Below are 26,215 nucleotides of genomic sequence, written 5' to 3' on the forward strand. Positions count from 1 at the left end.
GATCCGAGGAAGAGTAGGGTAACCTCAACTTCTTGGATCAAGAGCTCCTTACCTGCCTCATAGTTCACAAAAGGACATTAAGACTATCGTAGACGTGGCAATTTAGAATATATTGAAATAAAACAGTTATAATAAAACTTCATCAATAATATTACTATAAATGAAAGCACTAAATCCGTGCGGGTCATTCAGAGCTGCGTCTTCAGCTGATTCTTATACAGTACTGTAGCAGAGGGTAAGAGCTCCTGCCGTCACACTGGGCCGTTATTGCGGTCAGTGTTGTTGCGGCCACTGTCTGTTGTTGTTGTTGCCACTGTCTGTTGTTGTTGTGGCCACTGTCTGTTGTTGTTGTGGCCACTGTCTGTTGTTGTTGTGGCCACTGTCTGTTGTTGTTGTGGCCACTGTCTGTTGTTGTTGTTGCCACTGTCTGTTGTTGTTGTGGCCACTGTCGGCTGTTGTTGTGGCCACTGTCTGTTGTTGTTGTGGCCACTGTCTGTTGTTGTTGTGGCCACTGTCTGTTGTTGTTGTGGCCACTGTCTGTTGTTGTTGTGGCCACTGTCGGCTGTTGTTGTGGCCACTGTCTGTTGTTGTTGTGGCCACTGTCTGTTGTTGTTGTGGCCACTGTCGGCTGTTGTTGGGGCCACTGTAGGTTGTTGTGGACAATGTCAATGCTTGTGGCCAGTGCCTTGTGGTCACTGTCAATTTTTGTGGCCAGTGTCTGTTGTTGTGGCCACTGTCTGTTGTTGTCACTGGTGTTGTGGCCACTGTCGGTTGTTGCTGTGGCCACTATCGGTTGTTGAGACCACGGTCGGTTGTTGTGGCCACTGTCGGTTATTGTGGCCAATGTAGGTTGCTGTTGTGGCCAATGTCAATTCTTGTAGCTAGAGCCTTGTGGTCACTGTCAATTTTTGTGGCCACTGTCTTGTTGTGGTCAAAGAATCCTGTGTTACAGATTACTACCACAACTGCCACAGCGTATGATGTTACAAATTAACCTAATTAACTGCAAGAGGCACAAAGTCAGGTGTTATACATAAGCCAAACTACCACAGTGCCTGATGTTATGGATTAACGAAATTACATGTGCTAGAGAGTCCTGTGTTACAGAGTAATGTAATTGCACGTGCTAAAGAGTCCTGTGTTACAGAGTAACGTAACTACAAGTGCTAAAGAGTCCTGTGTTGAGTAACGTAACTACACGTGCTAAAGAGTCCTGTATTACAGAGTAACGTAACTACAAGTACCACAGCATCCTGCGTTATGAATTAATCAGAGGAACCACAGCTGCCACATTGCGGGGTGTTTAGGAAGACTTTCTTGGTAGTAGCGTCGCACAGTACCGGTCGGATCTTCATCTGGAGTTTGACAACCTCCACTACAACGTTTGAGTAGCAGGTATAATTGAGTCCTGCTTTGTATACGGAGGTTGGGTTGTTGTAGCGACAGTTGTAGTACCACCACCCACCACCCCTTGAATCGGCGCAGTTCCCTGTGTGTTGTAATGAAGGAAAAAACTTAGTAAATCGTTAACAAATATTGTAAAAACATGGCTTTTGACTAGGCTTAAAAAGATTGCTACTGCCTTGACGCCAAACATTGTTTCTGCCTTGACATCAAACACTGTTACTGTCCCGATGCCAAATATCGCTGTTGCCTTGACACTAAACACTGCTACTATCTTGATACTAAACATTAATCTAAAAAAACTGCAGAAGTAAAATTAGTTTTTCCCAGTTCGGCTCAAACTTGTCTTTCCTTTACATGCTCGCATTAGTGCGCAACTAAGAAAAAAAAAAACCTATTCGCTATGTAAACATCAATGAATCGGTAATATTACTGCAATATCATCTTTACCAGTTGATTGCATTGGTACAGTGTACCATCATACATTATTGTAGCAAAATAACTGTCACGTTGGGAGAGACTGTACAGTAATAATGTGTTTTAATTGACCAGAAGCTCCGGTCCGAGGCTGATGAAGTCCTACCCAGACAGGAATAGTCTATTACACAATTTTGTCTATACCTTTTTTTTTTTACTGTACTTGATGACATCTGCCATCCTACAGTACGTACCATGTGTGTCAGCAATACTTGGCATCCTACTTTACCATACATGTCAGCAACACCAGCCATCCTATACTACCATACATGTCAGCAATACCTGCCATCCTATACTACCATACATGTCAGCAACACCAGCCATCCTATACTACCATACGTGTCAGCAACACCAGCCATCCTATACTACCATACATGTCAGCAATACCTGCCATCCTATACTACCATACATGTCAGCAACACCAGCCATCCTATACTACCATACATGTCAGCAATACCTGCCATCCTATACTACCATACATGTCAGCAACACCAGCCATCCTATATTACCATACATGTCAGCAATACCTGCCATCCTATACTACCATACATGTCAGCAATACCTGCCATCTTACACTACTTGTCGCCATTCAATAAAAGAGACTCTTAACTTACGAAGTTATTCAATTCACTCCTTAAAATACCTAGCCATGCGGTAAAGCAAGTCAGGAATCCAAATTGTTATGGTAATTACAATGATTTACCTATTCATACAGTGATAAGCCATACAGTGATTTAGCAGTTCATACAGTGATTAAGCCATACAGTGAGTAAGCAGTTCATACAGTGAATTAGCCATTCATACAATGAGCTAGCCATTCATACAGTGAATCAGTGATTCATACAGTGAATTAGCCATTCATACAGTGAGTTAGCCATTCATACAGTGAGTTAGCCATTCATACAGTGAGTTGGCCATTCATACAGTGAGTTAGCCATTCATACAGTGAGTTAGCCATTCATACAGTGAGTTAGCCGTTCATACAGTGAGTTAACCATTCACATAGTGAATAAGCCATTCATACAGTGAGTTAGCCGTTCATACAGTGAGTTAGCCATTCACAGAGTGAATTAGCCATTCATACAGTGAGTTAGCCGTTCAGAGAGTCATGGGATTTAGTGAGTTAACATATCAGAGAGATGCATTTTTCAGTAAGATAGTAATGAAAATAATTTTAAGATTTTTTGCGAACAATTTTTTGCTATAGATGAATTATTCCACTACAGTTTATATCAAAGTCCAGATCTTTCTGAGGTGTCGTACAGCTCTCTTGAATGTCACCCACAACAGCCCAGTAGCTACCTATTTACTTGTAAGTGAACACGTACGACGGGAGAAGGGAGAGACACACAAACCTCCTCCTGCCCAAGACTGAACCCGGATTCTTTGGGTGTGAACTGAATGCGCTAATACAGAGTAGAGATGTATCGGATGTGACAATTTAGATATCCGAGGATGCGGATATGTATGAGGATGTCTTACTTTTTCGCGGATGCGGATGCATATGCGGATATCTGTTTACAGGAAATTGCGGATGTGGATGCGGATGTAAGAGACTGTCCGGATGTTCCGCGGATGGGGATGCGGATATCCGATACATCTCTACAGTACAGAGCTCTGAGGCACCTGTTACATTGCTCGTATATTTTACCCGTTCAGGTTGTGGAGGCTTCTTTGTAAGTACACTGAGAGGAAAAAAATACAAACTATACCACGGGTGGGGTTAGAACCCGCGATCAGAGCCGTGGAACGGTTTGTTTGCAATCGTGCCATTATGATTTCGTGAGTCATGAGAGGAAAAGTTGAAAGTTTTCAACATACCAGTCGCTGCGTCGTTATCACGGTCGTATGTAGTGAAGGGGCGAGAGTTGTAGGTGGTCATGCAGTTCGCCGAGACGCTCCCTGCTGACGTGCCGCTGTATGTCATCGTATAGCTGTCACAGTGAAACAAGAACATCACTGAACATCAGGTACATTACTGAACATCAGGTACATCACTTAATATCAGGAACAACAGTGAACATCAGGTACATCACTTAATATCAGGAGCAACAGTGAACATCAAGTACATCAATGAACATCACGTATATCATTGAACATCGCGTACATTAATGTGTATCAAGAACATGTGTGTGTATCAGATATATCAGTATACCTGAATATTAGGTTCGTTAAGACGTATCAGTTACGTCAATATATATGAAATACGCCTGTGTATGTGTGTGTATGTGCGTGTGTGTGTGTGTGTGTGTGTGTGTGTGTGTGTGTGTATGTGTATGTGTGTGTGTGTGTGTGTGTGTGTGTGTGTGTGTGTGTGTGTGTGTGTCAGACACATCAGCGAGCATCAGTTCCTCATTGTCACATTATGGAATAACACGAACACAATAACACGAACACAATAACACGAACACAATACCAAAAGTACTGCAAACTTAGGACTTGTTTAGTACTTGATTTCTTCCCTATTCGTTTTCATATTTATATATAGATTCATGACCCATTTCTACGAGATAGGAATATTTTCTTTTTTTTATTGTCTTAATTGGGGATAAGAAATACGTGTGCGGTTCTGTTCTGAAAATATTATTTTGCTAATTGAGTATGTTCCTTGGCAGTTGTGTGGTACTTGACTGATACATGCCAGTAATACCAACACAATAGACTGGTATGTGTCTGAAAAATGTCAACAGAAACATCACAGTTGTCTGGTATTTGTCAGCAGTACCATCACAATAATCTGGTACGTGTTACTAGTAACTATCGCACATATGCAATAAAGTTGGTAGAATTATTGACAATATGTAAAGTAAAAGGACACAAGTGCAACTAATGTGACATTTTATTGTAGCAACGTTTCGCTCTCCAGGAGCTTTGTCAAGCCGATACAAACAGTACATGGACACAGAGGGTATATATAGGCTCAGAGTGAGGTGCAATACTAGTGGTAGTAGTAGTGATATAAGTAGTAGTAGTAGTAGTAGTAATACTACTAGTATTACTACTACTAGTAGTAGTAATACTACTAGTATTACTACTAGGCTCCTCACTCTTAGCCTATATATACCCTCTGTGTCCATGTACTGTTTGTATCGGCTTGACAAAGCTCCTGGAGAGCGAAACGTTGCTACAATAAAATGTCACATTAGTTGCATTTGTGTCCTTTTACTTTACATATCGCACATATGTTAATAAATGGTCTAGAAAACCGACAAATTGATGAGTCACATGTGCAACATCTGGGTATTTTCTGGAAACGTTTCGCCAGCTAGTTTCTACCTTAGTCCAATGCAGAGAAAGGTGGAAGATGAGGGGGAATTTAAGGCAATCAGTCCCTCAGCCTGGAGTCCATATGTTAGCCCGGACTGAACACATCGACTCCAGGCTGAGGGACTGATTACCCCAAACGCCTCCTCGTCTTCCACCTCTCTCTGCATTAGACTGAAGAAGCCACTGGCTGGCGAATCGTTTCCAGAATAAAGATACTCAAATGTGACTCATCTATTATACGAACGGCTGTGACTTCTGCTATACATAAAACAACAGTTACAAAAATATTTGATGCCTTCTCTGCTAACCTGGTGGCTTCACTGTTAACTTTGAAGGAGGAACGTGTGTAGTAGTGAATGGCGCCGTTCTTGTACTCCAGGTCAAGACGAACTGCATATTCTCGGCTGACAGTCATTTTGTGCAACATTTCATTGCCTGCAATGTAAATATATTTTTTTTAATATTAATAAAATGTGTAGCAGCATTTAGGTAGCTGTATACAGTTGCTTCACTAATATAAGACAGAATTCAGTAGTTGGAATAGACACTAATACACAGCATCATTAAGCCCTGGCTTGTTTTCTGTATACTGTGGTCTCTGCCAGTGTATGTCAAATTAACTAATACTTCTGACCTCCACTCATTCATATCAAATAAACTAATACTTACCTTTTGAACAAAGTTAACTAATGATGCAAACACTTCAAGACAAGAGAAACAGACAATATGATGCTGAGATTGCAATTAATAATGTTTATACTGTTAACTTTAAAATCAGAATGTGTCAGTATTAGAGAAAATTAACATATTTGGCAATGCCAGGTTACTGAAGCACTGAGAGCAACACGGTTGTTCAACTCATAGAAAACACTACATATGGACAAGGTTTATTCACGCTCTTGCAAAATTATATTTCTGGAAGAAATAAAATTAGTGTTTTCAAATACATATCGCGAATAATTTCATTCAGCTGGCATATTATTATGCCAAAGTAAAAGCACTAAGCCTGTAGGGGTCGTACAGTGCTATGGGAATGGTAGGTAGACAGATCTGATCTACGAGAAAGGGAGGGTTTCCCCCCATTCCATACATAAAAAAACTCATCGCAATTTAGTCATAGATGTAACTCCTGAGCATAATGTTAATAGAAGTGGCAAGGTAACTAAAGTGTGACAGCCGACAGGTGGAATACAGAGACACTTATGCAACATATGGGAATCTTTATTGGGGAAACGTTTCACCACACAGTGGCTTCATCAGTCCTATACAGAGTAGAAAGGTGTAAGGAGAGGAGGAGTTTGAGGTAATCAGTCCCTCAGCCTGGAGTCTGTCAGACACTGCAGCATCATGGTATCTTGGTACAAAGAATTCTTCAAAACTTGTCCAATCTCTGGACGAAGACCTACTTCGACTAGTGGATGGTTCCACTATGACCCCGCCTCCGCCTGCTTCACCTCACCTCACTACAGTATATAAGCCACGTCTACGGCCCTATGCTGTACTTTCTACAAGATTGATGGACTGAACACATCGACTCCAGGCTGAGCGACTGATTACCTCAAACTCCTCCTCTCCTTACACCTTTCTGCTTTGTATTGGACTGATGAAGCCACTGTGTGGCGAAACGTTTCCTCAATAAAGATTCCCATATGTTGCATGAGTGTCTCTATCTTCAACTTGTCGGTTTTTTAAACCATTTATCACAGCAGACAAGTGGTTAATTTTTTAAACACACACACACACACACACACACACACACACACACACACACACACACACACACACACACACCAGAAGGGCCAGAAGGGCTCATGGGAGCAGGGCAAAGCTGCTGATTATGGGTGACTTCAACCACAAGGAAATCGATTGGAAGAACCTGAAGCCACATGGGGGACCAGAAACGTGGAGGGCTAAGATGATGGAAGTGGTACTGGAAAACCTCATGTACCAACACGTAAGGGACACTACCAGAAAGAGAGAGGAGAGGATGAAACAGCAAGACTGGACTTAGTATTTACCTTGAGTAGTGCAGACAATGAGGACATCACATATGAAAGACCTCTCCGGGCCAGTGATCATGTGAGTCTGAGCTTCGAATGCATAGTAGAGTTACAAGTGGAGAGGGAAGCAGGAAGGGCAGGACGAATGAAGCCAAACTACAAAAAAAGGGAAATACACAGGCATGAAGAATTTCCTACACGGGGTTCAGTGGGACAGAGAACTGGAAGGGAAGTCAGTGAACGACATAATGGGATATGTGACAACAATTTGCGAGGAAGCTGAGTAGAGGTTTGTACCCTAGGTTAACAGAAATAACGAGAAAGCCAGGATGAGCCCCTGGTGTGCTAGAGAATGGAAGAAATACAGAAGGCAAAGGACCCAGGAGAATAAGGAGAGAAGTCGTAGAGCCAGAAATGAATATGCAAAAGTAAGAATGGAGGCCCAACGACAATATGAAAATGACATAGCAGCGATAGTCAAATCTGGCCCGAAGCTGTTGTATAGCCACATCAGGAGGAAAACAACAATCAAGGACCAGGTTATCAGGCTGAGGAAGGAAGGAGGAGGGATCACAAGAAACGACCGCGAAGTATGTGAGGAACTCAACCTGAGATTCAAAGTGTTCACAGAGGAAACAGACAGGACTCCAGAAAGACGGAGAGGTGGAGTATACCATCAACTGTTGGACACAATACATACAACCGAGGAGGAGGTGAAGAGGCTGTTAAGTGAGCTAGATACCTCAAAGGCGATGGGGCCGGATAACATCTCTCTATAGGTCCTGAGAGAGGGAGTAGAGCCGCTATGTGTACCTCTAACAATATTCAATGCATCTATCAAAACAGGGCAAATACTTGAGGTATGGAAGACAGCAAATGTACTCCCAATTTCTTTTAAAAAAGGAGACAGACACGAAGCATTAAATTACAGACCAGTGTCACTGGCATGTATAATATGCAAAGTCACGGAGAAGATTATCAGAAGAGTAGTGGAACACCTAGAAAGAAATGAGCTTATCAACGACAGCCAGCACGGTTTCAGGGACGGGAAATCCTGGGTTACAAACCTATTGGAGTTCTATGACAGGGTGATAGCAGTAAGACAATAGAGAGAGGGGAGGGAAGATTGCATTTTCTTGGACTGTGAGAAGGAGTTTAACACAGTTCCTCACAAGAGATTATTGCAAAAGCTGGAGGACCAGGCAGGGATAACAGGGAAGGCACTACAATGGATCAGGGCATACCAGTCAGGAAGACAACAGCGAGTCAATGTTACGTGGCGAGGTGTCAGAGTGGGCGCCTGTGACGAATGGGGTTCCACAGGGGTCAGTCCTAGGACCAGTGCTGTTTCTGGTATTTGTGAATGGCGGAAGGAATAGACTCCGAAGTGTCCCTGTTTGCAGATGATGTGAAGTTGATGAGAAGAATCCAAACGGACGAGGACCAGACGGAACTACAAAGGAATCTGGAGAGGCTGCAGACCTGGTCCAGGAACTTGCTCCTGGAGTTCAACCCCAACAAGTGCAAAGTCATAAAAATTGGGGTAGGGCAAAGAAGGCCGCAGACGGAGTACAGTCTAGGGGGCCAGAGACTACAAACCTCACTCAAGGAAAAAGATCTTGGGGTGAGTATAACACCGGGCACATCTCCTGAGGCGCACATCAACCAAATAACTGCTGTAGTATACGGGCGCCTAGCAAACCTAAGAACAGCATTCCGACATCTTAATAAGGAATCGCTCAGGATCCTGTACACTGCGTACGTTAGGCCCATACTGGAGTATGCAGCACCATTTTGGAACCCACACCTAGCCAAGCACGTAAGGAAACTAGAGAAAGTGCAAAGGTTTGCAACAAGACTAGTTCTACGAGAAGTTAAGGGAAATAGACCTGACGACACTGGAGGACAGGAGAGATAGGGGGGACGTGATAACGACATATAAAATGCTGAGAGGCATCTACAAGGTGGGCAGAGACAGAATGTTCCAGAGATGGGACACAGCAACAAGGGGTCACAGTTGGAAGTTGAAGACTCCGACGAATCACAGGGATGTTAGGAATTATTTCTTTAGTCACAGAGTTGTCAGGAAGCGGAATAGTTTGGGAAGCCATGTAGTGGAGGCAGGATCCATACATAGCTCTAAGAAGAGGTATGATAAAACTCATGGAGCAGGAAGAGTGACCCAGTAGCGGCCATTGAAGAGGCGAGGCCAGGAGCTGTGAATCATTCCCTTCAACCACAACTAGGTAAGTACACACACACAGTTAAAGTTGACTGTTACGCCAGTCGCAAGATACATTGAACATAGAAAGTCTCACCAAGCCAGTAGCAAAGTACGCTAAACATCGAAGGACTCACCGAGTCTACTAGTAGCAACGTACACTAAACATTACGCAAATAACCCGCACACAGGAGACAGAAACAAACTTACGACGACGTTTCGGTCCTAATGAGACCATTACCTAGTCACACAGAAGCACAAAGGGAAGGTAAGGGAAGGGAAGGGAGAACGAAGGTAGAAATAGAATAAAGGTAGAAGTAGTAGTAGTATTAGTGGCAGAGGTAGTGAATGTAGTAGTAGTAGTACCGGATGAAGAGAGAAACGAAATAAAAATAAGAGCACTGCAGGAGAGCTAATGGCCCGCGAAGGGAAGACCAAAAAACAGAAGGAAAAACTCACAAGACAGAACTCAGTTCTGGAACTCCTGCCTCCTGCACAGCACAGCTGTTGCACATGGCTTCTTTCGTTAGGAAGAGGACATGAGGATGTTCCAAAGACACAATCAACGACACGGACTTGGAAATGTGAGGTGCAGTTCTGGCGAAGGATCTGCGAAACCTCTCCCTAGACTCATAGGACAATGAGATAAGTGAAACCACCCGGGGCAGTAAGAGAGGGATGGATCAAGAAATGCTCATTCATGTCACAAAAATACTAGGTAAAGAAGGTTGGCAGGAAGTACGATCTCCGAGGTCTATGAGCCACAGTGTTTCCTTGCCTCAAATCGGACAAGCCAAACCATCTGTAGGCAATAAATTCAGGTTGATTAACAAAGGACACCACGACATCCAGTATGTTGCTATAATTCAACTGGAGAGGAAATATGGCTTAAAGATATCATTGTCCCCAAATATGAAAGAAAGTTTATCCTTACTCCCCGAAACAGAGTTCTATGAGGTACTGCAGAAGACGAACGGCCTCGAATCACCACATGTACTCACCAACGAAGCAGGTCTTGATCCAACATACAGGACCTTTCCCAGCTCAACTGAATCTAGGATGTTGGGGAAAATACCAGGTTAGGACCTACAACTCAGAACCTTTGAGGTGCTTCAGGTGCCAGAGGTACCAACCACCTCAGCGTCCGATGTCAATTTAAGGAAATACGCGGCATCTGCAGCGGGTCTCACCCGCTTGGGTGAGACCCGCTGCAGCAGACCCCATACAACAGGAACAGACTACCTCCAACGCGTCAACCCTAACACCACAACAGCCACCAGTGAAGAGCGCTGAAGACCAAGAGAACAGAGAAAGTCATGCCATATTACCCTTGAACGTTCAAATGATGATAATCACGTGCTTCATCGAGGCCATGTGCGACTTCATAAACTCTGTAGAAAACAAAAAGATTTTCAGAACTATTGTGAAACTCTTCTTGAATATATGCACGATAAACAAAACAGAGTCCATACATTTATTTGAAAATGTACACGACCACAGGACAGCTGAATTAGATAGACATCTACCCCACGGGTAAAGACCGCAGATTTTCAGAGATATGTTCGAGATCCTCAGACGGGTCATCTTAGGCTTAAGATACATGTCAGGGCGCAGTTTCAGACGAATCAGTCAATCAACCTTCGTGGTCACAGGTGTTCAATACACCCCCAGAGAATCTCAAATTCAGCAGAGCTTTTCGGAGAACACTGGCCTGGCATCACTTGAATCGAAGACTTGCTGTAACCCAGCAACAGGCCGTGGACGACGATTGTAGCTAACTGCTACACCACTTGTGCTGAAGAAGACTCACCATGCCCTTGTCACAGTTCTGCCCCGTCATATGTCTGTAAGCGGTAATCCACCTGACCTGAAAAAGACTCACCGTGCCCTTGTCATAGGGCTGCCACCCCAACAGGGCTGTAAACGGTACTCCACTTGACACGAATGCTCACCGTGCCCCCGCTATGTGGCTGTAAACGGTACATCACTTGTACAAACTCCGATACTCGGGGGGCCACTTCCGGGTCACCACATGGAGAAGACCCGGGCCAGGACCCGTCTTGACAAACGTATCTGAACCTGAACCCTTTGCGCTTCTGTGTAACTAGTTAATGGTCCAAGTCGCACCGAAACGCGTCTTAAGTGTGTTTCTTTCTCCTATATGATGGTCTGAGTCATGCTAAGAATATGTTACATTTTATTCGGTGTATATCACACACACATATAGACAAGCCCTCCAGACCAGCAAACCAGATGTTAAGTTTATTATGAGCGGGGCCCCCTTGTTCTGCTAACACTTTGGTTCAACCATTCAATGACAAGGAACCTCGACAAAGTTGTAAAGCGATGTGGGACACTCATGAATCAACATTGGCAGACTTACCTCCAAGTCTGGTCGAGAACGGTTCTCACCGTGTCTCTTGCTTACACTGCCTTTCTGTACATATGCTCTGTAAATATTGTACATATAATTGCTTACTTTTTAGTCAAGAAAATATATACAAGTATTTACTCACCGCTGTCTGTTGCTCCTTCCTTATTTCTACCTTGGTTATCGTGCTACAACCAGGTATGCAGGCCACAAGACTACACCTCTTTTCGTAATAGGGTTATTTGTGTATTGCTCCAGTCACGGTATTGTTCTCTTTTATTCTTTACACTGAACACTAAAAGTCTCACCTAGCCAGTATTCTTGAGAAGGTGAGCCAAAACCATCCTTGTACTCTGTCCACGACCTGTTAAACCTCTCTTGTAGGCTTTGGTTGAAGTTCTCTAGCTGACTTTGGTTTTCGCGTTTCAAGAAAACGGTCCATCCACCACCGTCCGTTTCCATGTCACAAAACACTGACACTGGCCTGGCACACTCGCACCTGTGGCAAATATTAATTCTCCTATATTAATTCTCGGATTACTTAGAGAATATATCTCCCTATAAAGTCCCTCCTGAAGAATATTTCACCAAGGGTGTTCAGTTTAAGAATATTTCCCAATAATGTCTTTCTGAAGAATTCCTTCTCCAACAGTTCGACCCACTCGAGAATTCTCTCTACAAACTAACCTAACCTAAAACAACTAAACCCAAATTAATCTAACCAAATCTAGTTTGAAAAGACTTAAGGTAAGAAGTGATTTAACATATTAGGACATCGTTGAACAGACTGAAGGCGTAGTAATTACTCAACACATTGAGGCCATAGTAGCTAGTGAACAGTTTCGGGTTGAAAGTCACCTAAATAAGGACCCGGGTGACGAACAACCAGTAAACACAAGAACCTGTGACGGCAGGTTCCTTGAACAGGTGATGGCGGTAACGTTGAAAATGTACTGGAAATAATTGCATTGATGATAATGACGCATTTTTATAAAGAAATGTTTGATAAAGGTGATAACCTGATCGTTAACAAGTAATACTCAGCTAATGTATCCCAGGTGAGTGTTAAATCATGGTAGGTGATGTTTGAGATACTCACGTGAAGGGGTAGATCTAGTGAGGTTATCACGTGAAGGGGTAGATCTAGTGAGATACTCACGTGAAGGGGTAGATCTAGTGAGATACTCACGTGAAGGGGTAGATCTAGTGAGATACTCACATGAAAGGGTAGATCTAGTGAGGTTATCACGTGAAGGGATAGATCTAGTGAGATACTCACGTGAAGGGGTAGATCTAGTGAGATACTCACATGAAAGGGTAGATCTAGTGAGGTTATCACGTGAAGGGATAGATCTAGTGAGATACTCACGTGAAGGGGTAGATCTAGTGAGATACTCACGTGAAGGGGTAGATCTAGTGAGATACTCACGTGAAGGGGTAGATCTAGTGAGATACTCACGTGAAGGGGTAGATCTAGTGAGGTTATCACGTGAAGGATAGATCTAGTGAGGTTATCACGTGAAGGGATAGATCTAGTGAGGTACTCACGTGAAGGGGTAGATCTAGTGAGGTTATCACGTGAAGGATAGATCTAGTGAGGTTATCACGTGAAGGGATAGATCTAGTGAGGTACTCACGTGAATGGGTAGATCTAGTGAGATACTCACGTGAAGGGGTAGATCTAGTGAGATACATGAAGGGATAGATTTAGTGAGATACTCACATGATGGGGTAGATCTAGTGAGATACTCACGTGAAGGGGTAGATCTAGTGAGGTACTCACTTGAAAGGGTAGATCTAGTGAGGTTATCACGTGAAGGGATAGATCTAGTGAGGTACTCACGTGAAGGGGTAGATCTAGTGAGATACTCACGTGAAGGGGTAGATCTAGTGAGATACTCACGTGAAGGGGTAGATCTAGTGAGATACATGAAGGGGTAGATCTAGTGAGATACTCACGTGAAGGGGTAGATCTAGTGAGGTACTCACGAGAAGGGGTAGATCTGGTAGACGCCACTCGATGCCCTCTGGCCTTTAATCAAGATGTCGGCACAGTCCGTGGGCCTGTAATACAACACACCACTTAAGACACCACATCTCAGCACACCACTTAACACACATCAACACACCACTTAATACACATCAACACCCCACTTAACATATCTCAACACACCACTTAACACACCTCAACACACCACTTAACACACCTCAACACATCACTTGAACTCCTATTGTTTATTCTCTCAAATACTTTATAACCATCAGGGTTACACTTTTAAATTAATTATAATAAGAATACCCTTCAAGGGTTTCCTTGATGTTGGTGGGAAGGGCTCTTGATCCAAGCAATTGGGCTAACCCCTTCTTCTTCCTGGGATCAAACTTGATCTCCTCACATTCCCCAAGTTTAACCTGGGGAATGTAAGGAATGTGTCGCCTTTAACGACAAGTTTAACCTGTCGTAAAAGGCAACTAAAAGGCCAGGAGCAAAGGCCTAGAAACCTCTTCTTATGTATTCAGTTGTTAAAAGGTCAAAGAGTAAAATTTTGATATGGGGGTGTTTGAAATAATTACCTGTAAACATTATGAATGAAAAGAAGCTGGATATCGTAGCACTAAGTGAAACAAAGTTGAAAAGGGTTGTATAATTTTATGAGGGAGGAGTAAATGGGATTGGGATGGGTGTATCGAAGAGAATCACAACCAAGGAAAAAGTAATGGTAATATTAAATGATCGATTATGGAAAGACAAGAGGGACTGTATGAGTATAAATTCAAGAATCATGTCGATCAGAATAAAGATGGGATGCCAGAGATGGGTTACAGCAATTTTGCTAACACCCAAGGGCGAAAAGATTGTAAAAGAGTTTTTGGGACGTATTAAGAGAATATTTAGAGAGTTTTGTGCCAAGAACATTATTGTTCTGGGGGGCGGGCTCTAAATGCTAAAGAAAAAGAGGCTGCTGTAGAGGGTGTAGTAGGTAAATTCGGAGTGCCAAAGGTAAATGGAGATGGGGGCCCTCTAACTGAGTTTTGTGTGGAGTGGAATTTGATAATACGAAATACTTATTTTGAGAAAAAATGAGGATAAGTATGCGAGATATGATATAGCTCACAATGCCAGCAGTATGCTAGACTGTGCATTAGTAGATAAAATATTAACAGATGTTCATGTTTTTAGAGGAGCGACAGATTTGTGAGAGCCTTATTTAGTGGTAGTTAGAGTGAGAGTAAGTGGTAGATGGAGACTGGTAGTAGTGGGTAAGAGGGAAGTGAAAATAAACAGTCTCGAAAAGATATAAGAAACTATTGGGAGAAAGGTAGGCTAGAGAAAGGGTAGGAGATGAGGAGGTCGAGGAAGTATGGGGATACATTCAAGGTATTACTACAATGTGCAACAGTGTTTGTGGGTATAGAAGGGTGAGCGCGGGTGGGAAGAGGAATGATTGGTGGAATGATGTGATAAAGAGGGAGGTAAGGGACAAAAATAATGAGAATAAGAGAGCTTTTTGCAATGTAAAACATAACCGGAAGGCAGAGTGTATGGAGAGGAAGTGGGTGGTAAAAGAGTGCAAAAGTAGAGGCAGTGAGAGAATGGGCCCGTCCAAATAAATTTTGCTTAAAATAGGAACCTGGTTTGGAAAGCGATCCAACGTGAGGGAGCCTGGAGAGCAAGTTAACCTAGCACTTAACAACGAAAGAGAAGAGATGCTAGATGGGTGCACGAATAGGATATTTTGACTATTTATTGAGTGTTCATGATGAATGGAAGGCAGTAATGTTATGCTTTAGGCAGGGAGAGATAACATTATATACTAGGAGCAGCCAGAAGTGATGTGGGAAAAATGTGAGACCATAGGTAGAATGAAAGAAGATAAAACGGCAGGGATAGATGGGATTATGATAGAGATGTTAAAAGAGGGTTGAGATACAGTGTTGAAGTAGTCGGTGTGTTCAAGATACAAATAAAAGAAGGGAAGGTATCAAAGTACTGTCAGAGGTGAACAGTTCCCTCATATAAGGGGAAAAGAGGACAAGAGATAATGTAAAAATTATAATAGGATAAGTCTTCTGACCATACCAGGTGACATTCATGGTAAAATTATTATTGAGAGTTAGGGGTAAGACAGAGTATAGGGTTGCAGAGGAATAGGGAGGATTTTGGAAGAGTAGGGGATATGTAGACCAAATTTTAATGATGATATAGGTGATCAGTACTTAAATAAAAGTACAGAGCTCAGAGCTATTAATTACATCTATGGATATAGAGAAGTCATAGAAAAGGGTGGATAGCAATGTCATAGGGCAGATACTGTAAGTTTCGACTAGGAGGGAGGTTACTTAAAGAAGTTAAGAATTAGTATTCCAGGAGTGAGGCTGAGGCTAAGGTCTGTAGGCAGGATGACGACTCTTCCTCAATAAAAGTAGGACTTAAACAGGCATGCGTGATAGCACTATGGTTGTTTAACATATTTATAGACAGAATTGTGAAACAAAAGTGTTAGCAAGAGGTGTGGGATTAAGAGACGCTGAATATGATACAAAATGGGAGTTATCAGTGTTGCCCTTTGCTGATGACACATGTCGTCTGGGAAATTTTGAAAACAATTTACAAATTTTGTTGGGCGATTTATGCTATACGTAAAAGAATATAATTAAAAGCGAACACAGAAGTGAGCAAAATGATGAGGGGGAACAAAAAAAAGTCTAGGCAATGATAGCTTGAATGTCAGATTTTAGGGAGGGAGTATGAAGGCAGTGGATGTATTTAGATACTCGGGAGCAGGCATGCAGCAGATGGATCTATGAAAAACGAGGTGAACCATAAAATAGATGAGGAAACCAAAGGTGAGTGGTGAGTTGAGGTATCTAGGGATAGAAGTTTATCTATGGAGACATATTAGTGTGAACCATGGGTTTTGAACAGTATCGAGAAGGAAGCTAGAGACTGGATATACTATGTACGAGATTAATGTGTAGTGTGAATATCATACAGAGAATTCTGAGGGCAAAAATTAATAAGAAATGTAAAGTTACCAAGAGTATAATTTAGAGGGCTGAGGAGGGGTTGTTCAGATGGCCTGGGCATATAAAGAGGACAGACAGGAATAGGATGACGCAGACGGCATATACATCTGAGATGGAAAGTAAGAAGGGTATGGATCGTCCCAGGAACGGTTGGAGGGATAGGGAAAAGAAGCTTTGAGTTTTAGGGGCGTGATCATTCAACAGGCTTATGCGTTAGAAAGAAATGAATGGAGGCAAGAGAATTTTAAAGAACGTGTGCTTTGAATGTGAGAAAGGTAACATTTATGAAAGAATTCATGGAAATTCAATAGCCAGTGCTGCAGGTTGGAAAGTCCAGTGCCTTCACTGAAGGAGTGTGGGGATGTTGCAGTCGGAAGGTGATCTGAATTGTGATGTCAGCACACTTTTGGAAAGACAGTGATTGAATGAATGATAGTGAATGTGTTTTCTTCTATAGGAAGATGGCCATTGAGGAAAAAATAATAATAATAATAACAATAATAATAATAACGTTTACACAAGGTTAAAATAACTTAGAAATAGTTAAAAGAAAGAGTCAACTCACCGGTCACCAGTGTCTGGTGGACTCTCCGTTGTGCTGTAAAGTAGAAACAATAAAATATATATTAATGTCGACTCTAAGCCTTCACACACTTCTAAGAGACTGCCTTCATGCACTGTATGGTTCCCTAGAGGCTTAGTGCTTCCTCCTGAATGTAAGTAAAAGGCTGGAGGCTCGATCCTCCAACAACGCAGACGGGAATACAAAGTGTCATAACCCAAATATGGCATCGGGTAAAAATGTTAGTATGCGAACCACTGGAGGATCTGAATCTCCGCTGGGTACTAGACCCTGTCAGCTAGTGGACAAGACTGGAGAGTTTAGTGGCCCGGCCACAGTTAATGTAATAACTGTAACCCTAAGATTGCCGTGATACACAATACCGACATGTAGACGAGCAATACACATATGCCATAGTTCGGTATCTTCAGAGACGAAGTGTTTCGCTTGCTCAGTGGGCTTCTTTAGTCGAATACAGATGTGATTTAACTACTGGAGACAGCACAAGCGGTTAAGAGGTAAATGTTAGTTGATCAGTCCCTCAGTTTCACAATGACTAAGGTTGTGCAGATGAACACTTAGGAAGGAATAATGACCTCAGAATTACCTCTTCTCCAAGACTGAGGGACTGATCATATCACATTTACCCCCACACTGTATTAGACTAAAGAAGCCAGATGAGCAAGCAAAACGGTTCGACAGTTAAGATAGCCAACTTGATACCCATGTGTGTTTTCCTCAGCCAAAGTACAAAAATATTGATCTCTAGAGGTATATACTTGGAAAAATGCACTTGTCAGTGTGTGTGTGTATATATATATATATATATATATATATATATATATATATATATATATATATATATATATATATATATATATATATATGAGTGTAAAACGAAAGCCTGTAATTGTTTTACATGATGGTAGGATTGCTGGTGTCCTTTTCTGCCTCATAAACATACAAGATTTCAGGTATGTCTTGCTACTTCTACTTACACTTAGGTCACACTGCACATACATGTACAAGCATATATATACACACCCCTTTGGGTTTTCTTCTATTTTCTTTCTAGTTCTTGTTCTTGTTTATTTCCTCTTATCTCCATGGGGAAGTGGAACAGAATTCTTCCTCCGTAAGCCATGCGTGTTGTAAGAGGCGACTAAAATACCGGGAGCAAGGGGCTAGTAACCCCTTCTCCTGTATATTACTAAATTTAAAAAAGAGAAACTTTCGTTTTTCTTTTTGGGCCACCCTGCTTCGGTGGGATACGGCCGGTTTGTTGAAAGAAGAAGAATATATATATATATATATATATATATATATATATATATATATATATATATATATATATATATATATATATATATATATATACAGGGTATTGAATATAAATGATGAAGGTTACCAGTACTCCTGTATACCAATAGGCAGTAGAGGTTTAACATGCTTCAAAAAATAGTTCTCAGGTACATAACGAGTAATTAGGTGGCTTCACCTAAGACAACGTAATAGTTAGATCAAACACAAACACACACACACACACACACACACACACACACACACACACACACACACAGTTATTAATTGACAATGATTATTTGATTTCTGTTGTGACACAAATGAAAACAGTACAGTCATCTTACTCTTCAAATGATCCTTCGTCGTAGGGAAGTTGTTTGCCAGCTTTGCCAGTGCTCACCGCTACCTGTGGAACGTTACAATTTATCTCATAAATCTGCGCTATTACAATCCACATCAGTTTAAAATACCATTTTATTGCATTCCTGAATGAGAAAGTGTAGCTGTACCTCCCGATTGTCGTCTGAGCTGACGGTAGTGATGACGACAGCCATCACACCCACCCACAAGCACGCCCACACCGCCCTCATCTCACTCTCCTGGCTTATAACTGAAAATTAACCCAAAAAAAGAGAAATATTATAGCTATATTTTCTCATATAGTGCAGAAGAAGCATATTATAGTAATTAATGAACATTGCTATATAGCTGCGAGCTAAGCCTTCTAAACTGTTTGGCCAAACATGAAATTGAAGTCAAAGTTATTTTGGAAAAACATAGTTACTTTGGAAAAATAAAGTTACTTACGAAAAGCGAAGTGACTTTGGAAAAACTAAGTTACTTTGGAAAAACAAAGTTACTTTGGAAAAACAAAGTTACTTTGGAAAAACTAAGCTACTTTGGAAAAACTAAGTTACTTTGGAAAAACAAAATTACTTTGAAAAAATAAAGTTCCTTTGAAAAAACAAAGTTACTTTGGAAAAACACGAAAGCTGAGTCAAAATAATCAAGGCAGGATGTGACAGATCAACTAAGTCGATGCTAAGGAGCGGGCCCAAGAGTTGTAGTTTGACACCCAATAAACTAAGTGATTGCTAAGTACATTATAACAACATCAAATGATGATATCTTTCACTTTTGTAGGGATGGATCGGTAAGCCAGCGTAAGGCGTCGACGGGGGGAAGGCCCATGACGATGTCATACCTAATTGCTAACTACAGAGGCGGCGTTTAACACACAGGAAGCGGTAGAGCATCTTAAAGTGTCAGAATATTATGTTAGGTAAAAAGGACATATATGCATTTTATTGAAACAACGTTTTGCTCTCCAGGATCTATGTCAAGCCGTAATGGCTTGACAAAGCTCCTGGAAGCGAAACGTTGCCTCAGTAAAATGTCACAGTTGCATCTGTATCCATTTACCTAACATTCTGAGGGTAACTCTACCATTTAAAAATATTATATTTACTTACAGTCAACTAGTTTTAAGAAGTGTTGCTTCCTTGAGCGAATGTGATAATGAAAGCTGCAGGTGACTCTGGCAGTGAAAGTCTGGTATTATATACAGACTAGCGTGGCAGACTGTACCGAGTTGGATTTTATACTGCTGCACCGGATCGTTTGGTACATGGTCACTGCAATACGTCCAGGTCTCATAAAAGAGCATTCATCAGTAGCACCTTTATCGCACCTCGTTAAACTTATATGTCGAGATATCTTGTTAGTGGAAATAAGAGACGAGATATTTTGAGCAAGTATCCTAAATTTGCTTGTAAGAAATGAGATATAAATTAGAAATATATACACAGATGTTGGTCTGTCATTACCGTTTTTAGGGTTGTGTTACTAGGCCATGTGTGTGTCTAATTTGGTCCCCGAAGGGAAGCCTTAAAGTGGTTACTTTAATTTTTTAAGGTATACCCGAAAAGGAACCTAAAGTGGTTGCCTGAGTTTTTTTTTTCCCTTCCTCCAACTCTTCGTTTTTATCTCGCTCATAACTCGAGGCCTCATCCAGTCGGCTTCAAAATTTCAACGTCTGAGCACGGTCACTAGGGACACATTCTTTGAAGAATAGTCATGTGCGGGAGCCCTCTATCAAAGTTGTTAAACATATTGTGAACCTCCTGGCATGACTCAGTGTAGCTTGAAACGACAAACTAAGATTCTTCTCAAGCAACGCAACAAGTTGCTCCAGATGATCCTCGATAAACAACTCTGTTGTGTCAAACTCGGTCGCTAATAAACTTCTTGATTTCTTTTTTTACGATGGCGGTAAATTATATAAAATACCGACACGATGGAAAAATAAACGCAAATGCAGTATAATGCGATCCCTTTTTTTACCCAAGCAAATTTCTCAATATCTTATGCATCCTTGTATCCATTCATCGTGCTCGCGCTAACCTTACTGAGTGACTAGTTTTTCCTTGGTAAGATGGCCCAAAACCCCTGCTACGGGTCATCATATGACTAAGACCCGAGTCAAGAAACACTTGTCCTGTTCCCTGACAAACCTAACCTAACCTAATTTTTCTTGCTCATGGCATCAATTTTTCTCCTCTCTACAACTCGCGAAATCGTAACACGATTATTTACCAAAACCAATTGAATCCTAACACGGAGCCGGTTCCTGCAAAGAGCAATGAATGTCGATAAACCTGATATCTCCCATGAACTTGTACATTTTGCAACTCCTTCAAATCAAGTTTCTATCTCGATTCTAGTTTATTCCCCCCAAAAAAAATTCCCGTTAAAATAAATACTTATTTACAATATTAACAATAGCTTACATGACTCTTCTTACTATTAACAATAGCTCGGGGTACAAGGCTCAAGAAAGTATTTTTATTCAAATTAATAACCTGGATGGTTAATAAACCAGGACAGCCCAAGAAAGCTAAGCAGTGAGAATTATTTCCATTGTGGGACCTTTGGTCCTCTTCCCTACAACAGCCAGCTAACACCGAGGTGCCCAAAGCAGCCGGCTACAACCGAAGTGCCCACCCATTCGCTGTTACTAGGAAAGGGGCAGCTGATGTAAGGAAAAATGCGCAATTTCTCCACCCGTCCTAGGATCAAACTCGGGTTCTGCAGTTGTGAGTCGAAGATGCTATCACGAGTCGTGAACTGAGGTACGAACCACGAGTACGAGAATAGTTTTACAATAATGTTTTAAAATAACAATGTGTTTATGTCGCTTGTGCTTATTCGATCTCATTTCCAATCATTGACTCCTGTCGGAAAACAAATATTTATTAACGATTGCAGACTGGCTAGGGCGTCGGTCTGGAGTTTTATGACTCTCCGCTCGCGGGTTCTATCCCCACCCGTGGTATAGTTTGTTTGCAATCGTGTCAATACGATTTCGTGAGTCTCGATTGTAGACTGCTTTGTGGAGATTTGAAGGGATACTTTCGTGAGTGTTCGTGATTGGAAAAGGAGAGTAGCATGGAAAAAAGAAACAGCCGATAAATATTATTAAAGAGACCCAAGACAAGAGAACATCCTTGACTGTAAACCTGATACTTAATACCCTTAAACTGTCCAAAAGTAGATCTACGTTTTTTCAACATTGGAAATTATGTAAAAAAAAGTAATCTTTTTTTTTTTACATTTGAAAACGTGTAAAAAACTTTGATCTACGTTTTTTTGTTATATTTGAAAATATATATAAAAATGTTGATCTACTTTTGGAGCACTACGCATATGGACGTAGGTCGCTTGGACAGTTTAAGGGTTAATACTGATAGGTTGTAGTTACAGACACGTGAAGAACCACTAAGAACAGTTAATTATGAAAACTGTTACGGTGCTGGGACCTTGTTCATCAGCATGCTGTAGTGAACAAGGTCTCTCGGACCTTGTTCATCAGTATGTTGTAGTGAACAAGGTCCCTGGTACCTTGTTTGCTAGTACGTTTGTAGTGAACAAGTCCCTGGGACTTTGTTCACCAGTATGTTTGTAGTGAACAAGGTCCCTGGTACTTTGTTAGCCAGTATGATTGTAGTGAACAAGGTCCCTGGGACCAGCATGTTTGTAATGAACAAGGTCCCTGGAGAGTCTGTTCACGTGTTTTTAACCACAGCACAAGAACCACGTTTCTCTCACACATAGTAAGCACCAAGTGTAAACTCTACAATCAAGGAATATTAACATGCCACAAAAGAGGACACATTGGGAAAATGAAAAATAGAAAAAGAATTGCATATATTGGCTCTTAACTGGGACTCACTTTATGAGAGTTTGTGCTGTTGATCAGTGGTTATTGCACATTTGTTTTTCCTAAGGCAGGTGAGAAATGGAGGTGAAAATGAAATTGAACGAGAGTCCAGCAGTAGCAGTAGAAAGAGAAGAAATAGAAGCATTATTAGCAGGAGCAGTATTAGCCGAAGGAGCATTCACAGAAGCAGTATTTAGCAGAAGAAGCATTAGCAGAAGCAAGCGGTAAGTTACAGAAGCAATACTCTCTGGCCCAAGTACTCTCCTCAGGTATGACATTTTTTTTAAGCATGTTCTCGAGGATATATCTCTCTCGAGGATGCTCTCACCGAAGCTTTCAGTGATGTTCCTGATGTTGTCGATGATGTTCTCAAAGATTTCCGAGAAGACAAGGATAAGGGCGTTCTTCATCTTGGCGGTGATAAGCTCAGCCATACTCCTGGATGATAGTTTCTTCTTCCTTATTGTTCTTACGTGCCTTACAAGATCCTTGACAGTTCAGGTATAAAGTTAACTAAAAATTATAGGGGCTTTTAGCTCCTCAGTTTGGTAGTCAAATTTTGTCTGGTTGACGGACCAGTGGACCAGTGGACCAGTGGACCAGTGGACCAGTGGACCAGGGGTAACTCTTCCGAGCCCACGCCACAGAACGAACATGACCAATGAATAGGTCAGCATGTGGCAGCATGTGGCAAAGATTCATGTCAGGGAATTTACGGAGACGAATAATGCAACAATAACTTGGGTAAAAACTGACATATTTTTGGTCTTCGGAAAGTATATTAATACAGGGGTAGACCACCGCAAACTTGCCACCAAATTCTTGTCACTTCATCTCATCTAAGAAAAAGGTTCCCCTTTAGTGACAGAATGTGAAAAAAAAAGTATTAGCATTTTGTGCACATGACATAATAGAGATACAGACATGTGTGCACAGGGCTCCTGGCCAGCAAAATGTGATCAGTCAATTTCAGTAATAAAGACATACAATGGTAACAAGTCAACCATGTCCTAAATGAAACAAGCTGGGAAGATATCCTAAACAACATTTGCCCACAAAAAATAAACTCTACGATTCTTGAAATCTGCTCAAAGTACATTCCATTAAGAAAAAGTGAAGATGTAAATTAGAAAGAGAGAGACGCTCCCTATATTTGTAATACGAAGGGAGGCACTGGTCAATGAAATTACAAATATCGAACTTAAGCTGAAAGAATTATACAGGAGACAAAAATCGCACGAAGAACTAAAAGGCATAACTGAAATTAAAAAAAAAAAAAAATCTTCTCTTATGCTAAATCTAAGCCTAAGGGAACAACACCCAGTATTGGGCCCCCGCTTAGGCGGGATGGGACATATACAGATGACAGCCAAGAAATGAGAGATACTAAAGTCCCAATAAGACTCAGTGTTCAGCGAGCCGCTGCCCAGACTAAGGGTCGACAATCCAAATGAATTCTTTATGAACGAGACCCAAAATTTAGTCATCTCAAAAATCTCGGATATTATCCTACCACCATAAGACTTTGAAAAGGCAATAAATGACATGCCCATGCACTATGCCCCAGGCCCAGACTCGTGGAACTCCGTGTTCATCAAGAACTGTAAGAAGACTACAAGAAGGCATGGACACATGGACACGCGAGAGAGAGCATGGACATACGGGTCATCCCACACTCACTAAAAACAACAGACATAGCCCCACTCTAAAAAGGTGGCAGTAAAGCAATTGCAAAGAACTACAGACCGATAGCCCTAACATTCCATATCATAAAAATCTCTGAAAGGGTTCTAAGAAGCAAGATAGCCAGCCACCTAGATACCCACCAATTACACAACCCAGGGCAACACGGGTTAAGAGCAAGTCGCTCCTGCTTGTCCCACCTACTGGACCACTATGACAAGGTCCTGGATGCTGTAGAGGACAAACAAAATACAGATGTAGAATACACAGACTTTGCAAAAGCTTTCGACAAGTGTGACCATGGTGTAGTAGCGGACAAAATGCTTGATAAAGGAATAACAGGAAAAGTTAGTAGATGAATCTATAACTTCCTGACAAATAGAACACAGAGAGTAATAGTAAACAAAGTTAAGTCTGAGGCAGCTACGGTGGAAAGTTCTGTTCCACAAGGCACACTACTCGCCCCCATTCTATATCTCATCATCATATCTGATATAAACAGAAATGTAAGCCATAGCTCCGTGTCTTCCTTTGCGGATGACACCCGAATTGCCATGACAGTGTCCTCCATCGAAGACACCGCAAGATTCCAAGCGGACATCAACCAAATCTTCAAATGGGCTACTCAAAACAATATGAAGTTCAATGAAGAGAAATTTCAACTACTCAGATATGGAAAACTTGAGGAAATTAAAACTGTATCAGGGTATACGACAAATTCTAACCATACAATAGAGGGAAAAAGTGATGTGAAGTACCAGGGAGTGATAAAGTCAGAGGATCTCGTCTTCAAAGACCGCAACAATGTATCTACCGCATCTGCTAGGAAAATAATACAGTGGATAATGAGAACCTTCAAAACTAGGGACGCCAAGCCCATGATGATTCTCTTCAAATCGCTTATTGTCTTTAGGTTGGATTACTGCTGTACACTAACTGCCCCCTTCAAGGCAGGCGAAATTGCTGACCTGGAGAGTGTATAAAGAACTTTCACGGCACACACAAGTACGATAAGGCACCTAAGGTAATGGGAACGGTTGAAGAACCTTGATTTGGATTCCCTGGAATGCAGGCGAGAGAGATACATGATAATATACACTTGGAAAATCCTAGAGGGATTGGTACAAAACTTGCACACGAAAATCACTCCCTATGAAAATAAAACACTCGGCAGGAGATGCAACATTCATAAGAAGAAGAAGAATGAAAAGCAGGGGCGCCTCGAGTACACTGAGAGACAACACAATAAGTGTCCGGGGCCCAAAACTGTTCAACTGCCTCCCAGCATACATAAATGGGATTATCAAGTGACCCCTGGCTTTCTTAAAGAAGGCACTGGACAGGCACCTATAGCCAATACCTGACCAGCCGGGCTGTGGTTCGTACGTCAATTTGCGTGCGACCAGCAGTAACAGCCTGGTTGATCAGACCCTGATCCATTATGAAGCCTGGTCTCAGAGCCGCGCGGGGGCGTTGACCCCCGAAACCCTCTCCAGGTCTCCAAAGAATACCCCCTTAATTTTCTGACGTCTTGTACATCTCATTGTGAGTTAACAGTGAAAATGTAAGCTTACCTGAAGTTCGTCCTCCACGAGGGACTCAGGAAGTGTATACTTGCAAGACACAAGCAGTAGCCGTGATAGGTTCTTATATACCCCAGCAAATTGTAATTAAGTTAGCT

General features: G+C 41.7%; 1 protein-coding gene across 2 annotated transcripts; it reads right to left on the minus strand.

Annotated features, from left to right (window-relative positions):
* Nucleotides 1-91: 91 nt before the first annotated feature.
* LOC128689488 (microfibril-associated glycoprotein 4-like) lies at nucleotides 92-26,145 on the minus strand. Of its 2 annotated transcripts, none has more exons than XM_070086422.1 (9): nucleotides 26,109-26,145; nucleotides 19,142-19,242; nucleotides 18,977-19,038; nucleotides 17,334-17,366; nucleotides 13,730-13,804; nucleotides 12,049-12,239; nucleotides 5,457-5,583; nucleotides 3,703-3,815; nucleotides 92-1,489 (listed from the first exon to the last, which is right to left on the minus strand). In XM_070086422.1, exons 2-9 carry the CDS (start codon nucleotides 19,220-19,222, stop codon nucleotides 1,266-1,268), a joined length of 906 nt encoding a protein of 301 aa, XP_069942523.1. In that variant the 5' UTR covers nucleotides 19,223-19,242; nucleotides 26,109-26,145; the 3' UTR covers nucleotides 92-1,265. The 2 variants fall into 2 exon arrangements, with proteins under 2 accessions (XP_069942523.1, XP_053633817.1); XM_053777842.2 differs by lacking the exon at nucleotides 26,109-26,145 and adding an exon at nucleotides 20,105-20,262.
* Between the last annotated feature and the right edge of the window lie 70 nt (nucleotides 26,146-26,215).

This window comes from Cherax quadricarinatus, chromosome 18 (assembly GCF_038502225.1).
Source record: "Cherax quadricarinatus isolate ZL_2023a chromosome 18, ASM3850222v1, whole genome shotgun sequence".
In the NCBI taxonomy this organism is placed as follows: domain Eukaryota; kingdom Metazoa; phylum Arthropoda; class Malacostraca; order Decapoda; family Parastacidae; genus Cherax; species Cherax quadricarinatus.